The 27,632-nt window shown below is 47.4% G+C and overlaps 1 protein-coding gene across 3 annotated transcripts in view; it reads left to right on the top strand.

Annotated features, from left to right (window-relative positions):
- GRAMD1B (GRAM domain containing 1B) overlaps positions 1–27,632 on the top strand; it is a 172,304-nt gene that overhangs the window by 65,517 nt on the left and 79,155 nt on the right. The window contains exon 1 of one of the 3 annotated variants that reach the window (XM_030331118.1): positions 10,169–10,357. The exons of the other annotated variants lie outside the window; for them this stretch is intronic. Within the exon in view, the coding sequence (XP_030186978.1) occupies positions 10,335–10,357 (23 nt within the window). The 5' untranslated portion in view covers positions 10,169–10,334. Of the gene's footprint in view, positions 1–10,168; positions 10,358–27,632 lie in introns of those variants that run through there. 3 annotated transcript variants of the gene reach the window in all.

The raw sequence follows: 27,632 nt of genomic DNA on the forward strand, positions 1-27,632 counted from the left end.
AAATAGGAGAGGAGGGGTAGGCATAACGCCATACCTAACGATGAGAATTTAAAGGCACGTATAAAACTGAAAGCAAGATACAAACTCAGAGTTGTTCAGGGAGCTAGAACGGACAGGCCTTTGTATCTAGTTCAGTGGGAGGTGGAAGAGGAGTACAGGGTGAATTCCAGGTGTCTGACTGGGCGACTTTGTAGTTGGTGCCGTTCACTGAAGCAGGCGCAGGAGGTCAGAGGGAGCAGCAAGTTTAGAGGGGCAGTGAGAAGTTGCCTTTATTCAGGCTGGCTTTGAGGTGCCCTTGGGACATCTAGGTGACCGTGTTCGGAACAGTTGGAAATTGGTGTCCGAGGTCAGGGGAGTGGCAGTAGTTGTTCTCGTATACTTGGGAGGCACAGGCGTATCTCCAAGGCTTTGTTAGAGCATTCAAGACTAGATCGGGTCATCGTAAGAAAAAAGTCTTACAATGTCGTGGGGATGGATGTTGACGAAGCTTAGTGTGATCATTTCACCGTGTGTACAAATAATGAACCGTTATGTTCTACACCTGAAACTAATAGGATGTGACGTGCCAATTAATATGTCACTAAGCACCCCTGGATTAGGAACCTCTGGGATGCAGGTGACCACAGGGCTGCAGGGTGCAGGCTGCAGCCCTGCAGGGCTCCCAGACCACAGGGCTCCCTGAAGACAGGGAGTTGACTGAAGAAGGCTTTCAGATCCCCCTTCCCAGCAGTTAGGAGCCATAGCCTCTCCTTAGAGTGGAATGTGAGGTCCCAGAACTCAGCAGCCCTTCCTCGGGGCGGGGAGTGGGGGACACTGGGGGTCTGAGCTTGTGTGTCGGGTAGAGAAGTTGAAAAAAGTTGGTGGACCGACACAGAATCACCACATGTCTTACCTATGGAAGGTAACAAAACTAAAATAGAAAACGTCCACCACCCCTGTTTAAAGAATATTTTAATACAAATTTATTTTTTTTAATGTTTATTTATTTTGAGAGAGAGAGCAAGAGAGAGAGGGAGAACACAAGCAGGGGAGGGGCAGAGAGAGAGAGAGAGAGAGAGAGAGAGAGAGAGAGAGAGAGAGAGAGGGAGGTACAGAATCCCAAGAAGGCTCCAGGCTCCCAGCTGTCAGGCACAGAGCCCAACGCGGGGCTTGATCTCATGAACTGTGAGATCATGACCTGAGCTGAAATCAAGAGTCAGACGCTTCACCTGCTGAGCCACCAGGTGCCCCTTAATACAAATTTCAACGGACATGTTATCAAAAATTAAAAATTCAGTGTATTTAGCTTTTTCAAAACTTAACCATGTTGCCCTTGTTTTTGTCAGTTGTCCACAGATCATCTAAATACTTCACAGTGCCCTTGAACCATCAGATGTAGCTGGTGGCAGAGTATGGAAGGACACAGGTGCATTTACCGAGTAGTCCTAAGACACACGGAACCTGAGCTCTCTGGAGGTTTACTCATGATTATGCCATCTCACGTCAGTTGTGACGTTTAGAGAATATAGTAGGTAGAGGGGCCTGAACCATCTTCCACATTGTTTCCCCCCCAGCCTTAAGGCCCTGATGAGAAAACGTCCTAATGGTAGGAAATGCAATTTCAGATTCCAGCCCGTTAGATGCAGTCTGCTCTGTCCAAATAAACCTGTATTTATTGGCCGTGATGATGGCAGTATGTTCCGAAGGCACTATTTCTGGACACCTGTCATGCAAATAGGAAGTTCTTGTCTCCATAAAGGATGATCACAAATATTGGATCCTTTTTCTGGCTGACTCTTTTGTGTTAAGACCAGACTAATCAAGAAATAATTGTCGCAGACAGACTTAACATAGGTTGGCTGAGAATACTCATCATTACTTATTAATTGAAAAGTTGGCATAACGATTACAAACCTGTGTTCATTTTGGTGAACAGAAATACTGTGTCCTGATTACCTGTGCCTCTCTTACAGGGCTTACTACTTTAAACTTTATGTTAGAATTACTTAATATAACTACTTAATGCCCGTGTATTATCTTCCTTATGAGATTATAAGCTTCCGGAGATCAAGGAGGATATTTGGGTTATTACTGAAATAACATCATGATTTGTCTGGGTCCTGAACATAGTAGGCACTCAGTAAGTGTGGTTGTTGTTGAATAAGTAAATGGCTGACTGATGTGACAGAAATACCACATATAGAAATAGAAACATAAAAACGTCCCCAACAAAACAGAAAAAAAATCAGAAATTTTTCTGTACATAAAGGAGAAAAAGTAGATAAGGAAGCACAGAAATGGACCCTGTAGTCCCTGCAGGAGGTACTGGTCGTCTGTGGATACCGGTTAGGAACAGTCATGATGATGGGTAAAATGTGCTGGGCACTTGATATGACGTCATGTGTTGTGTCATTGACACCCAACAGCCGTGTGGGTTGTTGCCATTATCACCTTTGTGTGCTGATGGAGCTGAGGCTTCGAGAAATGAAGTAACTTGCTCAAGGTCACATAGCTGTTACGTATGGATTCGAACTCCCGTCCAATTCCGGAATCGCTGCGCAGAAGAAACCGCAGCACACGCCTCCGGGGCTGGTGTCCGGCCCGAGTCCGTCAAGAATGTGGTTTTCCTAGGCTCGTCACATCACGGAGTGGTTTCTCTGCCAGCAGTCTTGCGTCCTTGGCCAGGAGTCTTTCCCTGTTGAAATGAGTTCATCAGTTTGTTAACAGTCCTTCTCAAGCGTAACTTAGATGAGAAAGGAGAAGTCTCCATTCGGTGGGAGGAGAGCGGGAGCAGCTGGCCGTGGGCGTCTGGGCGCTCCCTCCCGCGAGAACCTGAGTTTATAAGCTCCCTTCTGGGTCCCTGATGCCATCAGTCACCCTGAATTTCTCCTGAGGATAAACCAGGAGGATCAGGGTGGGTAATTAGAAATCTGCCTTGTTTCTTCCATCTGGCAGGAGCGATGTTTTCTTTTGTTATGCATGTAATTAGAATGAGGGAAGTCAGGCGAGGTCCCCTCTCCTGGTGGGTGGGGGGTTTTGGAAGGTGTGTGCCTCTTTCCTGACAGGGGGGGCTTTACCACCCGGGGCCCGCCCTTCTGTCTAGCAGCAGAGAGCCTTGTGATCGAGAACACGCTAATGAAGAAGACATCCCGAGAAGCCAGCACTGAGGCAGGCGGGCAGGTGTTCAGGAAGCTGGGGAGAGATTCTGGAGAGGAAGGGGATAGAGATGTAGGCCAGAGCGAGGGGGTCCTCTCTGGGATTTCTGTCGCCAGCCCTTGCAGGCACGAGGAAGTCGGGCGGTCACCATGGAGGAGGGATGTCCAGAGTTGCCGGGACAGAGGGAGAGACGTAGGTTAGCTGGGCTCTGCCAGTGAGGTGAGCAGGAGAGGTGGCTGAGGAGAGGCGAGGGGGTTTGTGCTGCCGGCACTGGGCTTCACCTCTTCGCTTTTCCCGATTTTACCAACCGCGGCACCCCCTCGTCTTGTGGCTCTAGGAGCAGCCACCAGCGGTAGAAAGAGAAGCAGACCTCGCCGGGCCTCGGTGTCTTCCTCCGTTAGATGTGGCTCAGTGACACCTCCCCGGGGCGTTGTGAGACTCACAGGACGTAATGTAGGGGGGCCCACTTTAGGCTCTAGAGTGGACAGGCTGCCTCTATCCTGTCTTCCTCCCTCTCCAGTCAGCTGTGCTGGTGAAGCAGCTGGGGGCGGGGTGAAGCTGGCTGGAGTTTGGCTCTGCCCTTGCCCATCCTGTTGGAACATTCTGGATTAGCAGATTGTGAAGGAGGGGCAGAGAAGGATGGGGAGGAGGTGAGTCTGTCCATTTTCGATTTTGATTTTTTTTTTATTTCGCTCCAGCCCCCCAAGTAAATCCCTGGGGTCATGGAGGCCCAAGGAAGCATGCCTGAAGTGAACTGAGCCCCCACTTGCTTTCCACACAAAGCTCTCAACCTCTGCTGCTCTGTGGCCTGGGCCACCCCTCCCCTCCCTGCCTCTCCCCTCTCTACAGTGGACTGGTGGGGCTGGAGGGCAGGGGTGTGCACATGAGTCCCCCACACGGGAGGGGAGAGGAGGGGCGGGCTCGGGAAGCTCCCGGCTGGGAGCTGACACAGATGAACAGACCAGAAGGCAAGGCCAATGCCTGCAGCCCACACTGTCACCCCAGAGCCAGTGACTAATAGTGGGGGGGGGGGGGGGGGGAGGAGGGGACAGGGAAGTGGTGGGGAGCACCTGATCGGGTGCCGCTCTGGCCATCTGCCGTCCCCCTCACACAGGCTCTATTGACTGCAGTTTGGGATTTGGAAGAGGATTCTGGCTGGAGGACGAGGAGGCTTGTTGAAATGCAGTGTTTAGGACGCCACTCCTCCCCCGCTGCTCCTCTCACCAGCTTCCTGACCTCCAAAATGCTCCTTAAATATAACACTCTCAGCGCCTGCCGACTCCCCTGCCTGAGCTTGGAGCTTTGATTCCCCAACGTGTGACTGCAGCACGGCTCTGCCCCAGTTTTGCCAGCTCCTGGAGGCATGCGGCACTGCCCTGGTCCTGCGGCTCTCCTCTCCTCGGGAGGCGAGCGCAGAACCCAGAGACTCCGGATAGAAGGGGAGCCTCGGGGATCCTGTCCACTATCTGTTTTCTGCCCCAGATGGGCTCCCGGTGACTCCCCAAGGTCATGAGGAGGCGTGAGCTTCTGGTGGTGGAAAGAGCCACTGAGGGGTGGGAGTCAGGGCAACTGAATCCTGTGGTGGGTTCGTGGACTCCACGTTTCCCTTGGCCGAGGCCTTGGGGGTCTGCAGAGTGGTAATGCTCCGAAGGAAAGACCTCCTGCCAGTCCAGTGCCTGCTTACAGACGAGGCGAGGAGCTTCAGTCCTGTTCTTGTTGCCTTGGGAAAGGAGCAGTACCCACGTGGTGAGACCTTAAGGCTTGACTTGGAGACCAGGAGAAAGTCAAAGCAGCTAAAATCAAAGTGTCTTTTTTCTTTTTTTCTAACCTGCATTCCAAACCCAGTAAAGTTTGGAAGAAACCGTTGTGGCAAGAGGTTTGGAGGGACACAGCTCAACCTTCTGTTAATCAGACCTTAGAAACACAACAGACGTTGGAATGAATATCCATGAGCCTGGGAAGGCTAGGTTTTTGAACTTAGATTTTGAAAATTCATGGTGAAAATGCAACACGAATCGTTGTCCCAGTCAGCCATTCCCCACCTCCTGTCTTATCCATTCTGTTCACAGAGATTGGAAGGAGAAGATTGGTGTCAGATGTGTCCAGTTACGTTGTTTACCTTTAAATTGTTTTTTGCTAAATATTGAACAGAGACAAAGATTATTTATAAAAAAGTACATAAAAAGCGTACGGAAAGAAGGAACAACAAACAGTGTACTTCTTACCTGTCCTGCTGACTCCATGTTCTTGCCCACTGACCACCTTTCAGAATGTTGAGTTTGTCACTTCCTTGATTTTCCATTTTATGGATACACACTCTCTAGCTATACAGATAGAGAATATCTGGAAACTCGTGAGTACTGATGAGGTTGAGTACCTTTTTATACATGAACGTGAAGCATCTATCTTGTTACGTGTTTGTCCTGTGGCTGTATCTGCATGCAATCATACGTCATGCTTTCTTCATTTTGACTTGCTCTCCGTGTTCAACATTGTTTCCAAGATTCATGCGCTTGGTTGCCCGTGACAGTAATTTATAAATTTTCTGAATGTTATAGACTGTTCACACTTTAAGAAAATCCTAGTTGTGTATCCTTTCTGCTGTCGGTAGACATTTGTTTCCAGGTTTGGGGGTTTGTTTCCGCAAACCATGTTACCACACAGAGTGAGTGCTGTGTGAAGTTTCTCTCTCGAACATTTCCTAATGGGAGCTTCTTCATTTGGTAGAATGGAACCATTAGGTGTTAGGGGATGCATTTCTCGAACTCTACTATAAATACCAAATGGTTTGCTTACGTAGTTGAACCACTATATACATGTCCATGGGTTTGTTTTTTTTTTTTTTTTTTTTTTGGTTAATGTTTATTTTTGAGAGAGACAGAGAGACAGAGCATGAATAGGGGAGGGGCAGAGAGAGAGAGAAGGAGACAGAATTTGAAGCAGCCTCCAGGTTCTGTCCAGGTTCTGTCTGTCAGCACGGAGCCTGATGTGGGGGTTGAGCTCACAAACTGCGAGATCATGACTTGAGCCGAAGTTGGACTCTCAACCGACTGAGCCACCCAGGCCCCCCTCCACCGGTTCCTTTCCAACCTTTACATTATTAGACTTTTTAACTTTTGCCAATCAGATAGGTACAAAGTTAGCATCTCATTGGCATTTTAAGCTTGCATTTTCCTGAGTGCTAATGAGGTTGAGCACCTTTTTATATGTGCATTGATTGATCACTTCCTCTTCTGAAAGTGCTTATTCAAATCCCTTGTCTTTTTATCTAATTGTTTTTCTTTTTCCTATTGATTTGTAGATATTTTTATTTATATTTATAAATTCTGTGAAAATTCCTTTTTCAGCTACATTTGTTGCAATTATCTTCTCCCAGGAAAGCCTGGTCTTTTCTCCCTCTCTATAATCAGTTTGAGGATCAGATGTTCTTCATTTTACTGTGGTGGAGTTCATCCGCCTTCTGCTTTCTGGACATTGTGTGTGTGTGTGTGTGTGTGTGTGTGTGTGTGTGTGTGAATTGTTTAGGAAGTCCTCAGGCAGCCGCCTGTGTGAGGATCAGTTGGTAATTATGATTTTTCAGGGGAGATTGTTTCGTCTCTGCCAAGGTTGAAGACAGGCCTGTCTTTGAGTTCCTCAGCAGCATGTGGGAGTTTCTTGGAGGCTCACTTGTAGGGTTAGGGGAGGCCAGTAGGGCCTCCTACTTTATGAGGTGATCTCCTCTTTCCTCCTCCCATTAGTGGGCCTGTGCACTGTCTCTGCTCACTGTGTTCTGTGAGGTCCAGAAAACCAAGGCCGTTGTACGGGTGCCACAAGTGCCTTCTCTAGAAAACATATCTATAAGGCTTTCTTTAATTTTCTGAGTTTCTGCCCTCACTGAATTTATGGTTTCTAAATTTGTCTTATTGTTTCGATAGATCATCAAGTGTTTTTTAAAAAATTTCCTCTCTATTTTTCTTTCTAAATGTTTTCTTTCATCCAGCATTTTTAGTTGTTTTTAGCAGGAAGGTCCATTAGGATAGCTAGTCTGCCATATTGCCGGAAATGGAACTCTTCGGCCTTTCCTTCTTTTTCGTAAAAGTTCTTATCCTTCCTGAAATACAGATCTCAAGGAGCAGGCAGATTGCAGTTCAGGCGGAAGCAGGAGCATCGAAAGCACCTGCCTGACCGTTAACCTGTGTACTTCACCCCCACAGTAATCTAGAATGATGTCAGTGCTGACACCTTACCGGTCAGGAAACTTGGCGAACCTACTGAACTGTCTGCCCTCTAGGAGAAGATCAAAGAGGGAAGATACATTAAATGATGAACACCTCTTCATTTTGCTTGGTCTTATTCTTTAAATATATTTCAAGGAAAGCTGGCAATCCCATGGCTCTTTAAAGCCCTATTTGGGTCATATTTTGAGATTTTCTTATGGACCACAAAAATGGAGCCAGTTTCCCGAGCTCTGTGAAGAGCCCAGGTTACAGAAACAGGAAAGAGCCAAGGGGAATTTGAGGCAGTTGATGGTCTCGCAACCAACTAGATTCTCCTTTTCATGTTCCTCCCATCACATTCATATACTGACCTATCAGCAATAGTAAAAGAAAGAAGCAGCTAACTTGATTTAGCATCTTTTTTTTTTTTTTTTTTTTACCTGTTGCCTGGATTCTTTTTGCCCTGGGAGCGTGTAGGCCCTTATTAGCCTGTCTCACAGATTTTCTTTCTTTCTTTCTTTCCTTTTTTTTTTTTTTTTTAATAAGCATACATCCTGATTAAGAGACTGGATTTTGGGTTTGAACATGCCCAAGTTCAAGTCTCAGGCTTGCAGCTTGTTGGTTATTTAGCATTAGGCAAATCCAGATGCTACAGTCTTAATTTTCAATAACATCATCTGAAAAATACTGATAGTCACAACTTCATAATACGGATGTGAGTGTTAAGTGAGATAATACAAGTAAAATGCTTATTAGCACGATGCCTGACATAAATAAGCTCCCCCAAAATTCTTATTAGTAGTTGCAAGGGAGGTTTCTTTTTTATTTGACGGCTTTTAAAATTTTTATTGAAAAATATAGAATTTTCACTATTTAGTAATGTATGTCTAATGTAATACTTGGAAAGCTTTGATTCAGGTTTCATGTGTTATCTGTGATCAGGGGGGATAGGATGAGAGTATTCTCATCTACCTAGAGTATTCTAGGTGCCATTTGCCTAGAGGCTGGCATCATTGGTCCCTGGAGGCCCTTGGAGTGAATTACCTAGGTTGTAAAGGAGAACTTATGCAGCCCTACAATACCTAAGTTGAAAGAATGGCCTGGATACATAACTAAAGATGTATTCTGAGGTCTTGAGAGCGTTTCAGTGTTGTCTGGCTTGGGTCTGTGGACGGAGGAGAATTCCATAGGCCAGGGCTGCTTTGAGAGTACATCTCTAAAAGCTCAGGATCCCTTAAAGGGTGTTTTTGCTGGACCATCTGGACCCTGGAGAGAGACTGCAGTGTTTTAGTTAGGTTCGAATAAGGCCACTTCAATTAAACACTTGCTAATAGTATCTAGTGTATATAAGCCATCCTAAGTCAGTGAGATGATGGACTCACACACTGTCCCTGCCCACTTAGAGTTTGCCATCTAAAAAGGCAGGTAATAAGTAATTACAAGTACGGCGAGCGAGCGAGCGAGCGTTACCAGTGGGGATCTTGCGCTCTGGTTTTTCTTAAGACTGTCTATCACTTTGGGGGTCAAGTATAGATGATGTGCACACAACCCGAATGGGTGTCTGTAGATTGCTCTGAGGCAAGTTTCAGGGTAAAGGCTTAGTATGGTTCAGTTGGAGGTTGCTATTTCATAATTAATCTCCTCTTTGTTTGTTCTCACCCATCCGCATTACTGACCCAGATAGTCCGCAATCTAGGGGAGGCCAAAAAAAAAAAAAAAAAAAAAGTCACATAGCCACGGAAGTTGCTGGGGCTGGAACACAGTGGGCCCAGGTTGGAGGATTTTAAGAGCGAATTGTATGTTCTAGTTGGAGTTGAAAATCTCAGTGCCTCCTCTCTTTGATGCTGTGTCTGGTCTGAATCATCTTAGAGCCCGGTGTTGGTGATAAAATGTTGTTGAGATCCCACACCAGGCCCTCGTGGCCACCTTAAAAGGATTCCAGGCCCCAGGTGACTGGGGGCGCTGCTGGACCACCATAAGTTGCTGCCTCACCATGCGCCCCAAAAGTGGTGGCCCTGGGGCTGGGCACTTTCCCCAGAAGGGGAAGAGAAATGTGTGTTCCGTGTGCCTTGAACTGCTTGGGATCTCATTGCTGCGCGGCCCCGCCTTGCTGGGGAGACGGTGAGGATTCTATTTAAGGTGGTCTTGAGCAGCTCGCCTTTGGGCCTCTAGGCACTAACCGCAGGAGGAGGGGCGGGGGGCGCTTTTAGGTCTGCTCCGCTTGGGATTCCGGACGTTTGCAGAGGGCCTGGGGTCAGCGCTCCCCCCCCCCCCCCCCGCCCCGGGGTGTGGCATTTTAACACCTTGGATGGATGCTCGTGGAAGTGCCCGACTCGCGCTCTTCCTGTCCCCTCTCCTCTTCCTCCTTGGGCATCACCTTGTTCACCCACCCTCTCCCTGACTTTCTGTCCCATCCCGGGACAAAACATGTGCTGTGTCTTTAAATGGGCGGAAGTGGCTGGCAGTGCTTTGCTTGGGTACTGCATTGATGAGGAGATTATATGGAGCTGCGGGAGCTGCCGCCTGGGGGAAGAGAGGTGCAGGTTCTGCTCGGTTCTTGCTCTCCTGCCGGGCTCTCCTTGGGTCCTTTCCCCCCCAAGGCTGCTCTGAGCCGGCAGGAGGCGAGGGTGGGCGGGTGGCCGGCCGGCCTGCCTGTTGACAGCCACTCCAGGCTTGTTTTGCAGCCTTGCCGTTGCCTGTCCCCATCAGAAGCTGGCAGTAGCAGCAAAGGCTCCGGCAGGCAGCTCCAGCCCTGGGGCTGGATTTGCAGAGGCTGCCCTTGGCCTCCGAGCCCAGCCTGCCGCGGTTCTTCTGGCTGGTGCTGCTGGCTCTCTCTCTCTCTCTCTCTCTCTCTCTGTCATCTTTCTCTCTCTGTGTTCAAGTCACATTACATGGGCTTCTGTTCTTTGGGGACTTCGTCATCTTTTCCAATATGTCCTGGGACCTCCGGAGCTGTCACGGGGATGCTAAGGACACGGTCAGTGGATTACCGTGCCTGTACTAATGAAAGGATTCAAGCTATCCTGGTAAGTAGAGGAGAGGGGTACGGCCCCTTCCTCTTCGTCATCGTTCTTCAACCCCATGTCCCTCCTCAGCACCTGAGCATCCTCAAGAGGTCTCCTTCACACAGGCCTGTCCCCCCCCCCCCCATGGTTCTCAAGGAGTCAAGACGGGGGCCGCACACCCTACAAAGTTGGGTCACTCTCCCTGGCTCATCCTAGCTTCTACCTCGCTGCAGTTATTTTCTGCCAGCATCTTCCCTGGGGGAGGGGGTTGGTGGAAGTTGGGGGGCTGTGAAGAGAATCCAAGTGCAGCTGGAAAGAGTCTCCAACTTTGAGGGACCTAATGGGTGGTGCATGCTGAGGGAACTTGGTAAAGAAGGGTCCCTTGGGTCACGCCCGGCCGGTGGTGGGGGCAGTGGCACTCTACCCAGCCTGACAGCCAGCCCCAGGGGCCTTGCTCGCCCTGCTCCATAGGGTACCCTCATCCCAGCGGGCAGGCTCTGATCTCTTCGAGGCTTCTCTCTGAGAAGTCGGGAGGACCAGGCCCCGACCTCTGGCACGCCTGGCGTCCAAAGGAGAGTGGGGTGGCCCCTCTGCCGTGCCTACCACGCACACACCTTGGGGCTTTGGAGGCACCTCTTGCAGAGCCTGATGTTGGGATATTAGAGCCTCCTCTTGCTTGGGATGTGAGCTAGCTGTCTGGTAGCCGCAGAAGCAGTCAGAATATTTTTACCTTCCATTTTAAAAATAAAACCCTCACCTCTCCCTTTCCTCCTCGGAATCGGGTGGGTGGGTGGGTGAATTGGCTTTTTTATCTGGTTGAGAAACTGGAGATTTCGCCTGGGAAACTTTGTCACAGCAGGGATCTGGCCCTCCCCACGGGGTAGTGTGTGCAGCTTACCGGGGACCAGCTCTCTGGGCTGGGGACGGTGCCTTTCTCCTTGACAGCGGAGGGTGGGAGGAGGAGAGTTTGGGAAAGCTTCCCGCGGGGATGCGCCCTGCCTTCCTTGCGGCTCCCAGCTGTCCACCCGCAGTCCATGGTGGGACCATGGGAAATGATCTCTGTGGTTGGGAGGGTGATTTCCAGAATCGGGGTAGGTACTGAGCAGTTTAATACATGTCGTCCTATCCTGGCTCTACCTCACATCTGGCCTTCCAGAACCTCCTACTCTAGGTTAAAGTCTAACAGGATTAATCTAGTCCAGCCTTCCTCTAGGCAAGAGGGCTCTTTAGTGGGTCTTCAAAAGGTACTTTGCGGAAAGGAAAGGGAGGAGCTTAGTTCTTGTGAGCTTAACTCTTAAAAACTGAGGTCGTGAATAGTCAGTGACCCCCGCCCCCAGCCTGTAGTCTCTTCTCAAGATTTGGTATCACTCCCTCCTATCTGTAGCTCCTGTGCTGAAGGCCCCCCACCCCCACCCCCACCCCCCTGAGGTTGAGAAAAGGATGTAGAGGTACTGCAATGCCATTCCTGCTTTCTTGGGGCCAGGTTCCTTGTTCTTCAGGATTGGAAAGGCATTAGCAGAATCTGTTGTCACTGGGAATGCCAGGCCCAGTCAGCACCCAGAGCCGCCCCTTGGTCCCTCAGCAGAGCCAAGCTGGGCCTGTAACTTGGATGAGGCCTCCAAGGAAGATCCAGGTCTTGCCGGGAGAGTGGGGGTGCTGGGCTCATCTTCGGAAATCACTCCGTGTCCTTCCATGCCCCTACTGTCAGCAGCCACGGTTGGGACTGAAGGGGTGCCTGGCTGTCTCTCAGGATGAGACATCACTTTAACACAGAAATGCTTCTCTGCTCAGCCCCTATTGGTCCCTCAGGGACATGCAGAGACATGTGCCTTTAAAAATCTGCCTTGAGTATCTCTTGATGCATTTCAACAGGAGATCATTGTTATACTGGGAACTGTAATTGGGGTAACCTTGTGTTTTTCAGCCAAATACCGTATTACAAGGATGGGGAAGTTTTGTCGTTTCTGTCTGCCTGGCTAGTGTTAGATCCTATGATTCCCTCTTTCTTTCATTAGGTGCAGATCTGTTGGTCCATTTTGGTCGAGGGGCCAACGTTGTAGTTGTATTGTGAATGTGTGGGCTTGAAATGCGGCTCCCTTTGGTGGTATCCCCTGTCTGAGTTCTCCTCTGTCCACATGGAGACTTGGTAGGAACGAGGTGACCAAATATATTGGCTACCCTGTGCTGGGTAACGTTATCTGCGTACGGAAGAAGATGGAATTAATTGACCTCCTGGTGTTTGAGTCACTTCTAGAAACATTTCTGGAATCCTACTATGTGTTAGTGATATTAAAAAATGATAATGCTGATTAAAAAAAAGAATAAAAATGGCAACTAACATTTATTGAGTGCTTACGGGGGTGTCAAGGACCATATTAAGCACTTCACATACGTGAAGTCCTATAGTGCCAAAGGCAGCGTGGTTAAGATCCTCATTTTACAGAGCGAGGAAACTGAGTCACAGAGAGGGTGTACAGATAGGAATCAGGCTTTGGACTTGTGGGTAATTTTCCCTAGTGATTCACCTGTTCTTGGTTGCTTTTCTATAGATCATTTTCCTCTGCATGCAGCAATACCATATATTGGCGCTTTTTTTTCCCTGCTTTGTGGTCTCCTTGCCTTATATTTATTTTTTTAGTTAGACTTTTAAAAGTGTAAGGAAGTGAGGTGCCTGGGTGGCTCAGTCGGTTAAGCTCCCGACTTTGGCTGAGGTCATGATCTTGTGGTTCGTGAGTTTGAGCCCCACATTGGACTCTGCTATCAGCACAGAGCCTGCTTCGGATCCTCTGTCTCCCTCTCTCTGCCCCTCCCTCACCAGCACGCTCTTTCAAAAATAAACATTAAAAAAACAAGTTTCTTAAAAAAAAAATAGTATAAGGAAATGCATTATCTTAATTGATCCTTATTATAGCCCCACGAAGCAGCTGACATCTCCATTTGAGAACCAGGGAAACTGAGGTACAGAGTAGTAAAGAGTTGTGCCTAAATTCATGCAACTGGTTAGTGAAAAAGGTAGGGTGCACTCCTGTTACTGGACTATTATTTCAGTTTTGCGAGCAACAGCGAGCAACAGTTTTGCGAGCAATTGTATCTGCATTAGACCTACTCTCCCAGAGGGCAGAGTCAGGGTCTGTACATCCATTATTCATTCTTCCCTTCATTCTACAAATGTTGGCCAAGTAATTATTATTTTCACAGTCCTGTGCTTAGGCATTGTGGGGGCTACAAAAATGTAAGGGCATTGCCTCTGACTTCTAGGGACTGGTAGCTTCACAGATAGAATAAGTTTCAGCCACCCTGTATGCACCCACACACCCACACAAACACACACTTTCTCTCTCTCTCCAAAACAAGTCAGTAAATGCTAAAGAACAGATACATGCAATAGACAACAAGCACTGTAGACGGTGAGAGGAGGCTGGGATTCATTTCAGCTGGGGTGACCCGGAAGCTTCCCAGAGTAATTGGCATTTGAGTGGGGGGTTCGAAGGCTGGCCAATGTTAGGTAAGTAGAGGCTGTGCTTTGTACAGCACTAATACTGCCCCTCATGGTGTTAGGAGGTTATCATAGGGGATGCTTTTGGATGATGCTGATGAAGGCACGTGGCCGTGATTGACAGCGGCTGGATTGTGAGAGGGAAATCCTGCTTTTTCAGCGTCCCCTGACAGGGTCTTTAGACTCTCTCCAAAGATGATTCTGTGATTCTGCCTTCAGGTAACTTGGTGCACGAGGTTAAGGGCAACGGTGGAGGAGACGGCACGTGCAAACACATGGGGCCGTGCCAAAGCAGAGTTGGGAGCACAGACAATTTGGAAGCCATGTAATGTTTTTAAAGAAGCATTCACCAGTCCTGAGCTTCTACAGAGTTTCTATTTATTTGTTTGTTTGTTTATTTATGTATGTATGTGTGTGTGTGTGTGTGTGTGTGTGTGTGAGAGAGAGAGAGAGAGAGAGAGAGAGAGAAATATGTAAAGATATTCCTAGGCCTGGGGCGCCTGGGTGGCGCAGTCGGTTAAGCGTCCGACTTCAGCCAGGTCACGATCTCGCGCTCCGTGAGTTCGAGCCCCGCGTCGGGCTCTGGGCTGCTGGCTCAGAGCCTGGAGCCTGTTTCCGATTCTGTGTCTCCCTCTCTCTCTGCCCCTCCCCTGTTCATGCTCTGTCTCTCTCTGTCCCAAAAATAAAGAAACGTTGAAAAAAAAAATTTAAAAAAAAAAAAAAAAAAAAAAAGATATTCCTAAATCCTGTAGGGTCCCAACACCAAGAAGCTCTCCAGTGTGGTGGAGTGCCCCATGTACAGATTGATTTGGCCCCCAGAGGACTTGGCAGACTGCAGTGACATCTGTCTTCATTCGCTGTCCTTGTGTTCCCGGTCCTCACATCTGTTGGGGTTGGTGGGTGCAGTCTTCACAGAGCCTGGAGGCTCTGCCAGACCTTCAGGAAAGCCCATGTGCTGCAAGAATGTGGTTCTGGGAAAACAGAGGAACGAGAGTACAGTTCTCGACACGTTGCAGGGGAAGCATTTCTGTGGCCAGGCCGTGGTCCGCACATAGAGAAGTTTTGAGCTCCTGTTTGTGTTTGAGCAGGTGAGTGAGCTTTCACCCCGTTTCTTGAGGAATGTGAGCGCTGTGTGAGGGACCCTGCTCACTTAGGGCCTCCCCAGGTAGCGGGGACCGAACTTCATTTTCAATTTCCTCCGTGTTTCATGGAGATTTGTGATCATCCGTATTTCATTAGATACCAAAGATCAGCCGTCCAGTATGCTTTTTTTCCTTCGGACCTGCAAACAACTGTTTGCAAGTGTTTTTCCTTCGGACCTGCAAACACTGTTCCTTCTTCAGCCCTGCTGTAGACCCGTGAAAGGAGAAACGGGTGACGGTGCCTGGGAGGATTTAAGTTAGACATAAAGAAAAAGTTTGGAATTTCTTTCTCTGGGGAGGGTCCAGACCAGGTTATACTTTTCTCATTCGAGGGTCTTTCTGTGAGAAATTTTCTCTCTCGAGGAGGAAGGCCTGCGTGTGACCTCCTTCAGAGCCAGGCTTCCCAAGGCATTCAGATGCTTACCGGGAGGTGAGCTGCAGTGAAGGTTGGGGTCGCTCAGTAGCTTGAGATTCTGGAGAGCCGACTGGACTCTGAAGAATCCAAACCTTGTAACCACCTCCGCGCCTGCTGTGTGGCCTTGGTAGGTGACTTCTGTTTGCCTTGGGTGGTAGTTGTTTTGAAAGCAGGGTTAAATGACAGTGCTGGGAGGATTAGTCTGTCTGTCAGCTTCCTTTTCACTCCTGGTTTAGAAAAAGGCCACAGTTCTTACAGAGCAGTCGCTCGTAATGTGGACTCTGGTGTGCTTCCCTAGCCAGCAGGAAACACTAAAAAAAAAAACCCCTTCATTTGAAAATATTAAATGCTCATTTACAAACATCCCCCAGCAGGCACACCCTCTAGCTAACAGTGCAAGATTTACTTTATTATTTGGTGGGACGGGAATCGGGGATTTCCCCATGGTCTGTCACATCCAGGGCACGGAGTGCCAGTCACCTAAGCATTTAAATCCCATGAGTGATCAGGACAGCTGTGATCTGACTCTACAGATTTTTTTTTTTTCAAAGGGTAGGCCGTTCCCACCTCTTACCCAGGTTTCTACGTTGGGAACTGCAGCTGGCTTGAAATGAGTGACAGGCCGCATGATTTATTGTTCTTCTTGCCACCATTATCGTTAGTCTAAGGAGAAAGAAGTGTACTGTATTAGAGTGGGAGATGGTTGGCAGGGATGGTGTCAAAGCAAATCAGATTGGAAGGGCAGCAGTCCCCCCTTATCCGTGGTTTTGCTTCGTGAGGTGTTAGCTACCGTGGCCAGCTGTGGTCTGGAAGCAGGTGACCCTCCTGTCGTGTCCTCAGAGGGTCAGTAGGAGCCCAACACAGTGCCATGACACCCCCCTGTTCCCCTCACATCTTCTTTTACGTAGGCATTTTATCATCTCACATCATCACAACAAGGGTAAGTATAGAAGAATAAGGCATTTTGTGTGTGTGTGTGTATGAGAGAGAGCGCATTCACAGAACTTTTTTTACAGTATATTATAATCGTTCTATTATTATTTGTTGTTAATCTCTTACTGTGCCTAATTTGTAAATTAAACTTAATCACAGGTGTGTACCTGTAGGAAAAAGGGTCGTCTGTTTAGGGTTCGGTACCGCCTGTGGTTTCAGGGGTCCGCTGGGGGTCTTTGAGTGGATCCCCCCCGCGGATAGGGGGCACTTGGGCTTCTTTGTTCTGGTTAGAGACCCTTTCTCCTGGCCATTCGGAGGCTTTTTGTCATTGAATTTCATTTTTGGAAGAGATGGTTTGGGGCTTCTCGCGATAGAACACTTCTGATCCCTTGTCCCAGAAGGCTGGACGTTTGTTTCCTAAATGAGCTAAGGTGAAAGACTGGGTAAAGTAGATATTGCTAGATGTCGTTATGTGTCCTTACCCTTAACGCCGTTCTCTGGTTCCTATTTGCACAAAGATGTTGAGTTAAACTGGGTAGGCTAGGTTCTGCTCTGACAGCAACCACTGTCCTCCCCCGCCCCCTCCAAACTCAGTAGCTTGACTCATCATAAGCTAACTCTTGAGCACTGCAAGCCCCTCTGAGGCTCTGGAAAAGACCCAGGGAGGCTGTCCTCTGTGAGGCATACGGTGGCTCGGTGATCTAGGCCGTAGAGTCTCCTGGCGCCCCCTCCGCAGTCACTGCAGAGGTCAGGGGGCAGGAGAGCCTGGCTCTTCGGTGCTTCTCCTCGGAAGCGAGCATGCTGCCCTTGCCCTTCAGCATGGTCCATGGTCATCCGTGGCCTGACCGCAGGAAGGCCGGGAAACAGTAGGCTTCTGAAGGGCAGGAGGGGAGGAGAACCAGGAGTCTTGCTGGGCACCACTCATGGCCACACAGCTGCTTTTATGGAAGTGCATCCATGGGCCCACCCCCCCTCCTGAAAACCCGATGATGGCTTTCTTATTGCCTGTAGGATAAAGGCCTTGATTTGAAATGTCATGGAAGGACTTGTGTAACCTTAGACCAGGGGTCAGCACCCAACAGCCAGGGGTCAAGTTCAACTTGCTGCCTGTTTTCGTGCAGCTAAGTATGTTTTGGGGGTTTGTTTGTTTGTTTTTACACTTTTTTAATGGTTGAAAAAAATCAAGAGAAGAGTGGTATTTCATGACCTGTGAAAATTATATGAAATTAAGATATTAATGTCCATAAATAAAGTTTTATTTGTACCCAGCCACACTCATTGGCGTATGGCATTGTCTGTGGCTGCTTTCGTGGTACAGTATCAGAACTGAGCACTTAGGGGCGCCTGGGTGGCGCAGTCGGTTAAGCGTCCGACATCAGCCAGGTCACGATCTCGCGGTCCGTGAGTTCGAGCCCCGCGTCAGGCTCTGGGCTGATGGCTCGGAGCCTGGAGCCTGTTTCCGATTCTGTGTCTCCCTCTCTCTCTGCCCCTCCCCCGTTCATGCTCTGTCTCTCTCTGTCCCAAAAATAAATAAAAAACGTTGAAAAAAAAATTTAAAAAAAAAAAAAAAAAGAACTGAGCACTTAGGACAGACACCTATGGCCCACAAAGCTAGACTATTTATTGTCTAGCCCTTTACACAAAGTTTGCTGCCCCCTAGTTTAGACGGATAAAGACGCCTCTCAAATGCAGCAAAGTGGTATGTTTTCACTGGATACTTTAGAGCTAGCGGTCTTATTCGAAACGCTGTAACAGTGTTCAAAAAACCGTAACGGTGACCGTGATAAGGATATTAGTAGTAAGGATAAGGATAATAGTAAGGATAAGGATATTAATAGTAATAGCTAATACTTCTACAGTAACTTACTGTATCACGCGTATCTTAAATGTTTTCTATGTATTAGCCCAGAGCTGTTTTTTTGAGCTATATGTTATTATGGTGTAGGTTTTACAAATCAGTAAACCGAAGCACAGAGAGGTTAGGTCATCAGCTCAAGGTCACACAGCCCCTAAAGTGTTCAAGCTGGCAGTCTGACTTCAGATCGTGCTCTTAACCACCACAGTTATAAAGCAGTTGGAACACGGGCTTTGCCCGTGAGGAGAGAGAAGACTGATACTCTTGAAAAGTTAGAAGAATTTGGCAAGGTAATCTATGAAGGTGTTTAATGAAGACGAATTAAACTAGAAAGGTATGAAAGAACGGAGAGGGAGAGAGCAGTAATGGGCAAAGTAAATGGAGAAGGGCTGAACAGGAGGTAGAATGAGTGCCTAGTATGTATGTATGTATGTATGTATTTATTTATTTTTATTATTTTTTAGAGAGACCATGAGTCAGGGAGAGGGGTAGAGAGAGACAGAGAGAGTGGATCCCAAGCAGGCTTCATGCTCAATGCGGAGGCTGACGCAGGGCTTGATCCCACAACCCTGGGATCGTGACCCTAGCCGAAATCAAGAGTCAGTCCGATGCTCAACCGACTGAGCCACCCAGCCCTCCTGAGGGTTGAGCCTTGAACGACGAGGACGCCCGAAATTTCAAGAGAAAGAACTAGACAGGGAAGAAGCAAGAGCTAGACCACAGAAACCACAGTGAGGGCCTGGTGGCAGGGAGCAAGAGCTGCGTGGCCTGATCAGAATGCAGGGGTGTGTGGGGACACGGGGGTAGATACTCAAATGGTAAGATAGGTTCCACCTGCAGATAGGATCGTCTCACAGGTGAGGCAGAGACATGCGGGCTTGCTGTACTCAGCCGGGAGAAGCCCTCGGGTTCAGGATGACCACAGAGGGTGGAGATGTATTTCCAAACTTGGTGGGCAAGATGTTCTGGGGCCTGGCGCGTAAGTGGGTGGTTTGAGAGCAGGCAAGAAGAATAGTGTTGCAAATTAAAAACAATGCTTCTGTGAGCTTTTCTTTATTTGTCTCTTTCCTTTTTTAATTTATTTTATTTTAGAGAGAGCGCATGAGTGGGGGAGAGAGGAGAGGGAGAGAGAGAGAATCTTAAGCAGACGCCACCCTCAGTGAGGAGCTGGACGCAGGGCTTGATCCCACAACCCTGGGATCATGACCTCAGCTGAAGTTTAGTCCGAAGCTCAACTGACTGAGCCGCCCCGGTGCACCTCTTTCTTCCTTCCTTCCTCTCTCTCTCTTTCTTTGTCTCTCTCTCTTTCTCTCTCTCTCTCTCTTCTCCCCCTCCCTCCCTTTCCATCTTCCTTTCTCCCTTCCTCCCCTTCTCTCTCCCTCTCTCTCTCTACCCCCCCTTCTCTCTTTTTTATCTCATGTAACCCTCACACAACTCGACAGGGAAGGTGGTATTTATCCCTTTTTTACAGGTAAGGAAACTGTGTCTCAAAAGAGGTTTAAGTAACAGGGCCAGGACCCCATGGTTATTGGCAGAACTGGGATAAAACTGAAATTGTCTGTCTGTAAAGCCTGTGCTCTTAACCTCTACACTTAAGTACTTGACTTAGTGGGAAAAGTGTTTATTGGTAGAAATTTGGAGCTTTATTTAATTTATTTATTTTTAAATGTCTATTTATTTTGAGAGAGCGCATGGGGGAGGGCCAGAGAGAGCAAGGAGAGAGAATCTCAAGCCAGTTCCTTACTGTTCGTGCAGAGCCTGAAGTGGGGTTCGATCTGGCGATCCATGAGATCATGAGCTGAACTGAAATCAAGAGTCAGACACTTAGCTGACTGAGCCACCCAGGTGCCCCCAAAGTTTAGAGCTTTAAACTTAACAATTTAGGAAGGGTTTGGTGCGGAGGTGGGGGTGGTCTTTCTGGGGAGTGGTGTCGTTTGTATCAGGCGATCATAGAGTAGAACAGTTTTTCAGAGTGTTCACCTCTGTGCTGAACCATGACCCTTGTCATTGCTGATCTGGTGGCTTCACTTTGGGGCTGGGTCAGGGTTTATTTAAAAAAAAAAATTGCTTTTGTTTTTAAATTTTTTTTAATGTTTTATTTATTTTTGAGACAGAGAGAGACAGAGCATGAACGGGGGAGAGTCAGAGAGAGAGGGAGACACAGAATCCGAAGCAGGCTCCAGGCTCTGAGCTGTCAGCACAGAGCCCAACGCGGGGCTCGAACTCACAGACCGTGAGATCATGACCTGAGCCGAAGTCGGACGCTTAACCGACTGAGCCACCCAGGCGCCCCTGTTCTTTGTTTTTAATTTGTAGAACGTATCATGCATCCAAAAGAAAGTATATAATGTATAGCTGTTCAACTTAAAGGAGAAAAACTAAACATTGTTCATCATCCAGTTAAGCATTATAACAATGCCTAAATATTTGAAAGCCATTCAGTTTGTTTGTTTGTTTGTTGTATAAGATTTGTGAAAATATTCAAAGGCTGGGAGGATAAGCCCCAGAAAATGCAGGTCTTGGGGACTGAGCACTGACTGCGTACCTGCGCACCTGCACCGGGGCCCGAGTACTCTTGCCCCGCCCCCCCTCCCCTAGGGGGTATGTTACGGGTATGTTACACTTCTCAGGCAGTGCCTCTTTGTTCTGTCGGACTCTGGACTCGAATGGCTGCCCCTAGCACAGGGCTCCCTCCCTTTAGCTCTGTGGGGGACCCTACGGGACAGGCGTAGGTGGTTCTGTTCCTTTCTGGTTGGGTGATTCTGGGCAAGTTACCTACTCTGTCAAGCCTTGATTTTTCTCATCTATAAAATGGAGCTAATCCCACCTGACCTTGGAGGGCTTTGGGAAGATAATTCCTGAGCATGTACTCAGGGGGAGGCCTGGCCCATTGTAACCTTACAAAGGTTAAGCTGCTGTTAAAATTTTCATTGCCTTACGTTTGACATTGTGCAAAAAGAGAGCATGGTCATAACCTGGCTCTCCACATACTTAACATCCACAGTTGTCTCTCACGCCCTGGATGGATACAGAGAACTCTGATCATGATCTTTCCTGGAACAGCCAGGAAAGTTTTACTTTCAGTCAGTTTTACTCCTTCTTTGAAGTTAACAGCCTCCCAAATCATGTATTTTAGTCTCGCTGCTGGAACTCTTCTGTCTGCTGCCCCCTCCGGGTATGGTCACTTGGTCACTTAACTGGAGGCTAGGATATGTTCTGCCACTCACTGAGCGTGTGACCTTCTTCGCCAAGGCACCAGCGCCCACATCTCTAAGATGATAGTTGAGATTAGAACAGCAGATTTTCTCTCTTCTGGATGCCCATGGACTTCAGGCTAAGGTTCTCTGGAGTACAGGACCCTTTAATAGTCTCAAGTTCCCGCTGGATTCTTGCCGTCCTCTTCTTAATCATTTATTCATTTGTTTACTTGAACATTTCTGGAGTGCCCACTGGGCTCGTGGTAGAAACACGAAGACCAGGAGCAACCAGTCCTTGCCTTGGGGCGGAGGGGTGGGGGGCTTGACTAAAGTAGTGGGGAGCCAGACCTGGACTCCCAGTGCTGCATATTGTAGGAAAATTCCACAGAGGGACTCAGATCCCTCTCCTGCTGGAGTGCAAATAGATTTATCTTCCAGTTGAGATCTTTTTTTGGACCCATTCTCCTGAGACTGGGAGCCTCACTGTTTCATAATAGCTTCCCTGCAGCGACCTCAACTCTTTATGCCTTACTGAATGGTCGGAGTTTATATCCGGTGGCATTATGACATGCAAAACGCCTTTGTTTCCCAGAGGCTCAACTCCACAAGCCCCAGGATGCAAATTTTGGGAACTGTCACCACTGGGCTTTTGGAGGTGATCTGCTGTGCACGTGATGATTATTATCTTTTAGCCGTCTTTTGAGTCTAAAGCATACTCTTATTTATGGAGTCTCTGTTGACCCTTGCTTGTTCAAATGACTTTTTTTTTTTTTTAAGTTTATTTATCTTGAGAGAGACAGAGCGCAAGCAGGGGAGAGGCAGAGAGAGGGGGAGAATCCCAAGCAGATTCTGTGCTGTCAGCACAGAGCCCCGCATCGGGCTCAAACTCATGAGACTGTGAGATAACGGCCTGAGCCGAAATCAAGAGTCGGACGCTTAACCGACTGAGGCACCCAGGCGCCCCTCAAACGGCTTTTTTTTTTTTTTTTAAATCTCTGATTCCGTGAACCAAGCGTTTCTACTTCATGCTCTTGTCTTCTTCTTTGATACAAACAAGTGGAGTAAATCTGTACTCCTGGGAGGCGCATTGGTAAGAGGAGCTAACCGCTGCCATTCACCTCTTGAGCCGTCTTTGTATGAGCCATTACGTTTATGGAAGCCGTGATGGTACTCCTTTTTACAAAACTCTGGACCTAGAGCAGTACTCCGCTCTGTTAAATGCTGACACTATTGTGTGTGCAGCCGTACAATTGGTTTTTCTTGTTTACTGCCGTCCTAACCTTCTTTCTCTGTGCACCTTCCCCCGAGTATATTCCAAGCCTAAGTTAGGACCACTTTTGAGATGATCCCTCCTGCTAAACGGAATTGGTAATTGTCACCAGTCACAAAAGACGTCTCTCACCACCACTGCCAGGAGGAGGGCTGTGAACTCCAGGCCCTCACCTCTCTCTCTCTGCTTCCTCGCTGCCTGCAGGGGCCAAGCCCCTGGCTGCGTAGAAAGCATATTTATGATAATCTCCCAGCCAGCCTTCTCTTCACATCCTCTTGCCCTAATCATTCACGTTGGAAGCTTCAGAGCTATTTTTTCCTTTGTTCTTCCTCATTCTCCACATAGTTAGTTCTCTTTGCAGCCTCTCTGGTTTGTCCTCTGTCCTTTCCCATGACTTACTGTCACTGTCCTAATTCATAACCAACCTTCCATGCCTTGCTTGACCTTTTGCAGTAGCCACCTGGCTGATCGCTTTTTCTTCTTCTTCTTTTTTTAAAAGCTTTCTTGAGATATAATACACATACCACACAACTCCTTTAAAGTGTACAATTCAGTGGATTTTAGTATATTCACGATATGTGCAACAAGACGACAGGTAATTTGAGGACATTTTCATCACCTCGGAAAGAAACCCCGTCCGTACATTTTAGCAGGTAACCACCCTCCCCGCCCCCCCATCCCAACCCTCACAACCTGGCAACTACTAATCTATTTCCTGTCTCTGTAGAGTCCCCCGTTCTGGACTTTTCATGAATGGAATCATGAACTGGCTTCTTTCACTTAGTATAATGTTTTCAAGATTCGTTTAAGTCATAGCATGTATCAGCACTTCTTCCCCCTTTGATGGCTGAATAACCTCATCTCTTCCTGGAACTCTTGGGGTCCATTAATGATTCAGCTATTAAACAGGTCAGATTTCCAACCCCCAAAACTGGACTTGGCCCCTAGGAACCTACAAAATACAGCAGACACTGGGACATGGCACTTAAGGCCTTCCCCATTCTGGCTCCATGGTGACTGTCCAGCCTCGTCGTCACTCCACACTTCCATGGGGCTCTACTGTCCCCACCATCCCAACACTCCTTTCCTTAGCGAGGGGCGTGTCGCCCACGTACTGTGTCCTATCACTGCAGTCTTGGGTTATGTTACCCCTTTGCTATGGTTCTCCGGTCTTTGGCTGTAGAAATCCCATTTCTCTTTCAGACTAGTCTTCATTCTCACCTTGAAGAAGTCCACCCCAGGTTTATCTCATCTCCAGTTAGGAATTAATTCGTCCTTTCCCATTCTCTGTGCACTTCGTTGGATCCCCATGATTTCAGTCTTGGATTAAAGCATCATTCTGTTTTTATAACATATTAAATCTTTTCCGAAACGAGAGAGTCATTCCAAATTTTGTTTTATCTTCTGGTGCTCTCTACAAGGCTTTACACATAGTTGGTGCCCAGAACAGATTTGCTGGATAATTGATGGCCCTCTTGGATTTGTATAGTCCTTTCTGCTTTTCAGAGTTCTTTTACATATTTTCTCTCTTCCAAAAATCAGAAGTAAAGAGCTTTTTTCCAGAAAAAGATTATCAGTAGTTTTAACTTGTTTGAATATTTATGGTTTTTTGCATCACCGATTGCCTCTGCGTATTCTAATGTTGGTAGAAACATTAGCAAATATAAAGTCAAAAAGAAGTCCATCATAATACCACCCCTCAGTGATAATCACTGTTAATATTTCGGTTTTTATCCTTTGAGCTATTTTTTCTATGTATACTATACATAGATAAACATAGGTGAAACTTATAACTCGTTCTATACACTGTTCTGGAATCCTTTAATTAACAGCGTCTGATCTCTCCATAATAATAAATATTGATTTACATAATTACATTTAAGGGGCAGTATTGCAAATATGCAAGTACTTGTCTATTCTCCTCCTGTTTGACACTTAGGTTATTTCTTATTCCTCAAGATTAAAAATAATGTCATACTAACATTCTTTAGGTAAGTACCTTAGAAGCCAGATTTCTAGGTCAACAGCTTTTTTTTTCTTTTCCGTTTTTATTTTTAAGTAATCTCTACACTCAATGTGGAGCTTAAGTCACAACCCTGAGATCAAGACTCGCATGTTCTACCCACTGCGCCAGCCGGGGTGCCCCTAGGTCAGCAGCTTTAATACAGAGTGCCAAGTTGCCCTTTCGGAAAGGTCGTTCCAATTTACACACCCGCCAGCAAGTTATGAGTGTTTGTTCCTTCCCCTTGTCCTTGCGTGCCTCGGCATTACCATTCTTTTTAGTCTTTGCCAATCTGATAATCCACAAGTGATATCTTAGAGTTGCATTCATTTGCGTCTCTTTCTTTGATCCTTGGTGACATGCTTTTAATTTCCTTATTACCCATGTGTATTTCTCCTGTGAAATACCTTTTTGTTCTCTGCCCACCTCCCTGTTGAGGTGTTTGTCTTTTTCATCTCTCAGGACTCGACTGGAATAAGGATATTCACCCTTAGGTCATACATGTAATAAGTATTTTTCCTGGGCGGTGTGTCTTAACTTCAGGCTGTTTTCGGCACATAGAAGTGTATTTGTTTGTGATCCAGTTAATTAATCACTCTTGTCCTCTATGGTTTCTGTGTTTGGCATTATTCACAGAAAGTTCCTCCCAAACCAGTACCATATACACACTCACTTTTGCTTTCTTTGAGTCCTTCTGGGATTTGGTTTTTTAAAGTTTAATGCATCAGTTCATTTTGACATATAATTGCATCTACTTTTATAAAACCCGGGTGATTAAATTACACAGCACAGGCCTAGAGGGGACTGTGATAGGTCCCATCCATTTTCCTGGCATCAGAGCACCAGGTAGATGAGCACTTCTTTTCCAGAGTACGACAGTCTACCCTTTCCCAGCAGGTACCCACATTTACCATAATTCCTTCTGAAATCACCTCTGTTGTTGTGTGCCAGTTACGTGTTAATAATAGTCTGGCCTGAGGATTAAATGGAATTTGCACATGAGATGAACGACAATCTATGGGATACTGCTTGGCACGTGAATATTCCACGTGTGTTTTATTGAATGCACGAATGACCGAATGAATGAAGGAAGGAATGGTGGTGTGAACAGTGGTGACAGGTCACTGACGATACCGTGAGATAGCAGGAGCTGTTCCATTGAAGCAGAGCCTTGGCCAAAGCAACTGTCTCAGGAGAGTACTGGCCAATTACATGTGGAAGAAGGAAAAGTTATCATGTGGGTTTTGAGCAGGTGGCATTATAAGGGTTAGGACCCGTAGGCTGACATACACCATGCATTAGGTACATAAGCAACAGTGAAGCACACTGGAGAATTCCAGGGGATGCTGTAGAGATATGGGGGAGTTCATCAGGGAAGTCGCCCTGGGGAAGGTGCATTGAGAGCAGAGCTTTTTTTTTTTTTTTTTTTTTTAACATTTATTTATTTTTGAGACAGAGACAGAGCATGAACGGGGGGAGGGCAGAGAGAGAGGGAGACACAGAATCAGAAGCAGGCTCCAGGCTCTGAGCCATCAGCCCAGAGCCTGACGCGGGGCTTGAACTCACGGACCGCGAGATCGTGACCTGAGCTGAAGTCGGACGCTCAACCGACTGAGGCCACCAGGCGCCCCTTGAGAGCAGAGCTTTTGAAGGAAGGTTGGGGCCGCATAGGAGGGATTCGTGGAGTGAGATCATTTTATGCAGATAGAATGATGTAAGCAAGCAGTATTTTTTTTTTTTAATTTGAAGTAGTGATTTTTTTTTTTTTTTGCTTTTTTCCCCACCTCCTTTGCTTTTGATCTGTTTCCCTCATTTCTCAGCTTTTTTTATGCTCCCTGCTTTTAGTGCCAGTTAGAAATTGTCATGACAAACGTTGTTCGTACAGTTGAGGAAAGTTATTCTTGAAGTGCTTGGGCTCTGGGGTAGAAAGACTCCAGGGAGTGGGAACGGAACGCAAGGAACAGGAGGGTGGCCCTCTGAGAGGACGTACCGTATCAGCCTTTTTCCAGCTCCACTCAAGACGGAGGTGAAGTTGGCCTTTTCTAAGGTTTACTCACCATACAGTAGACATTCCCCTGAATGAGTGAAAATAGGCATAGCACTGAGATGCATAGCCATTCAGGAAGATGGACAGACGTGAAGGACCCCGGCCCGCCGCAGCCTGGGAAGCTGGGAGGGTGGTGGACGTTTTCGTGGTGAGGGATGCTGAGGAGGACACCTCGAAGGGTGGGCCATTTGGTCAGTACCTCGCTAACCTTGCCGAGGAAGGAGACCCTGCCTCTTCTGAGCTTCCAATCTCAAGGAATAGAAGTCCAGAAGAACAAGAAAAAGAGGGCTTGGAAGGGCAAAGAGATGCTAAGCAAACTCTGGACCTAGATGCCGAAGAATCCAGCATGAGTCATTGCAGTCGGCTGGTGTTGGCCGGAAGCTTTTCTTGGAAATCAAATTAGTGGGTACAATACAATCCCAGCGTAGAAGAGCAAGAAATGGGTTTCTGCCTCCATATCTTTTATTCCTTAAGGAATAAATCCCGTAAGGATTTCACCCTTTCTTCCACTAAAGCCCTCTGTCAGCCTGCCTCCTCTTCTTGTAAATAAAGTTTTATTGGGACACAGCCACGTTCTTTCCTTTTCCATGTTGTCCATGGCTGTTTTAACCCTACGGAAGTAAGAGTTCAGTGCTGATGGCGGACTCTGTGGTCTGCAAAGCCCAATATATTTGCTATCTGGCCCTTTACAGAAAAAGTTTCCGACCCCTGCTTTATATTATGAATAGATAACTAATTTTGAGCTGTTTTTCCAGGAGAATCCTGGTTTGCACCAACCCATGCCGTTTGCTAAATGAGTGCCCCTTTTCCTCATGGCACATGTTTGCAAGATGACTTCGAACCGGTGGTGTGGTCTAGGATTCAGGCTTCTTGAGCACATAGTCTGACCATCTGAGCTGCCTGGGAGACCCACGTGGAGTGGCTAGTACCCTAATATAG

This window comes from Lynx canadensis, chromosome D1 (genome assembly GCF_007474595.2).
Source record: "Lynx canadensis isolate LIC74 chromosome D1, mLynCan4.pri.v2, whole genome shotgun sequence".
NCBI classification, from domain to species: Eukaryota; Metazoa; Chordata; class Mammalia; order Carnivora; family Felidae; genus Lynx; species Lynx canadensis.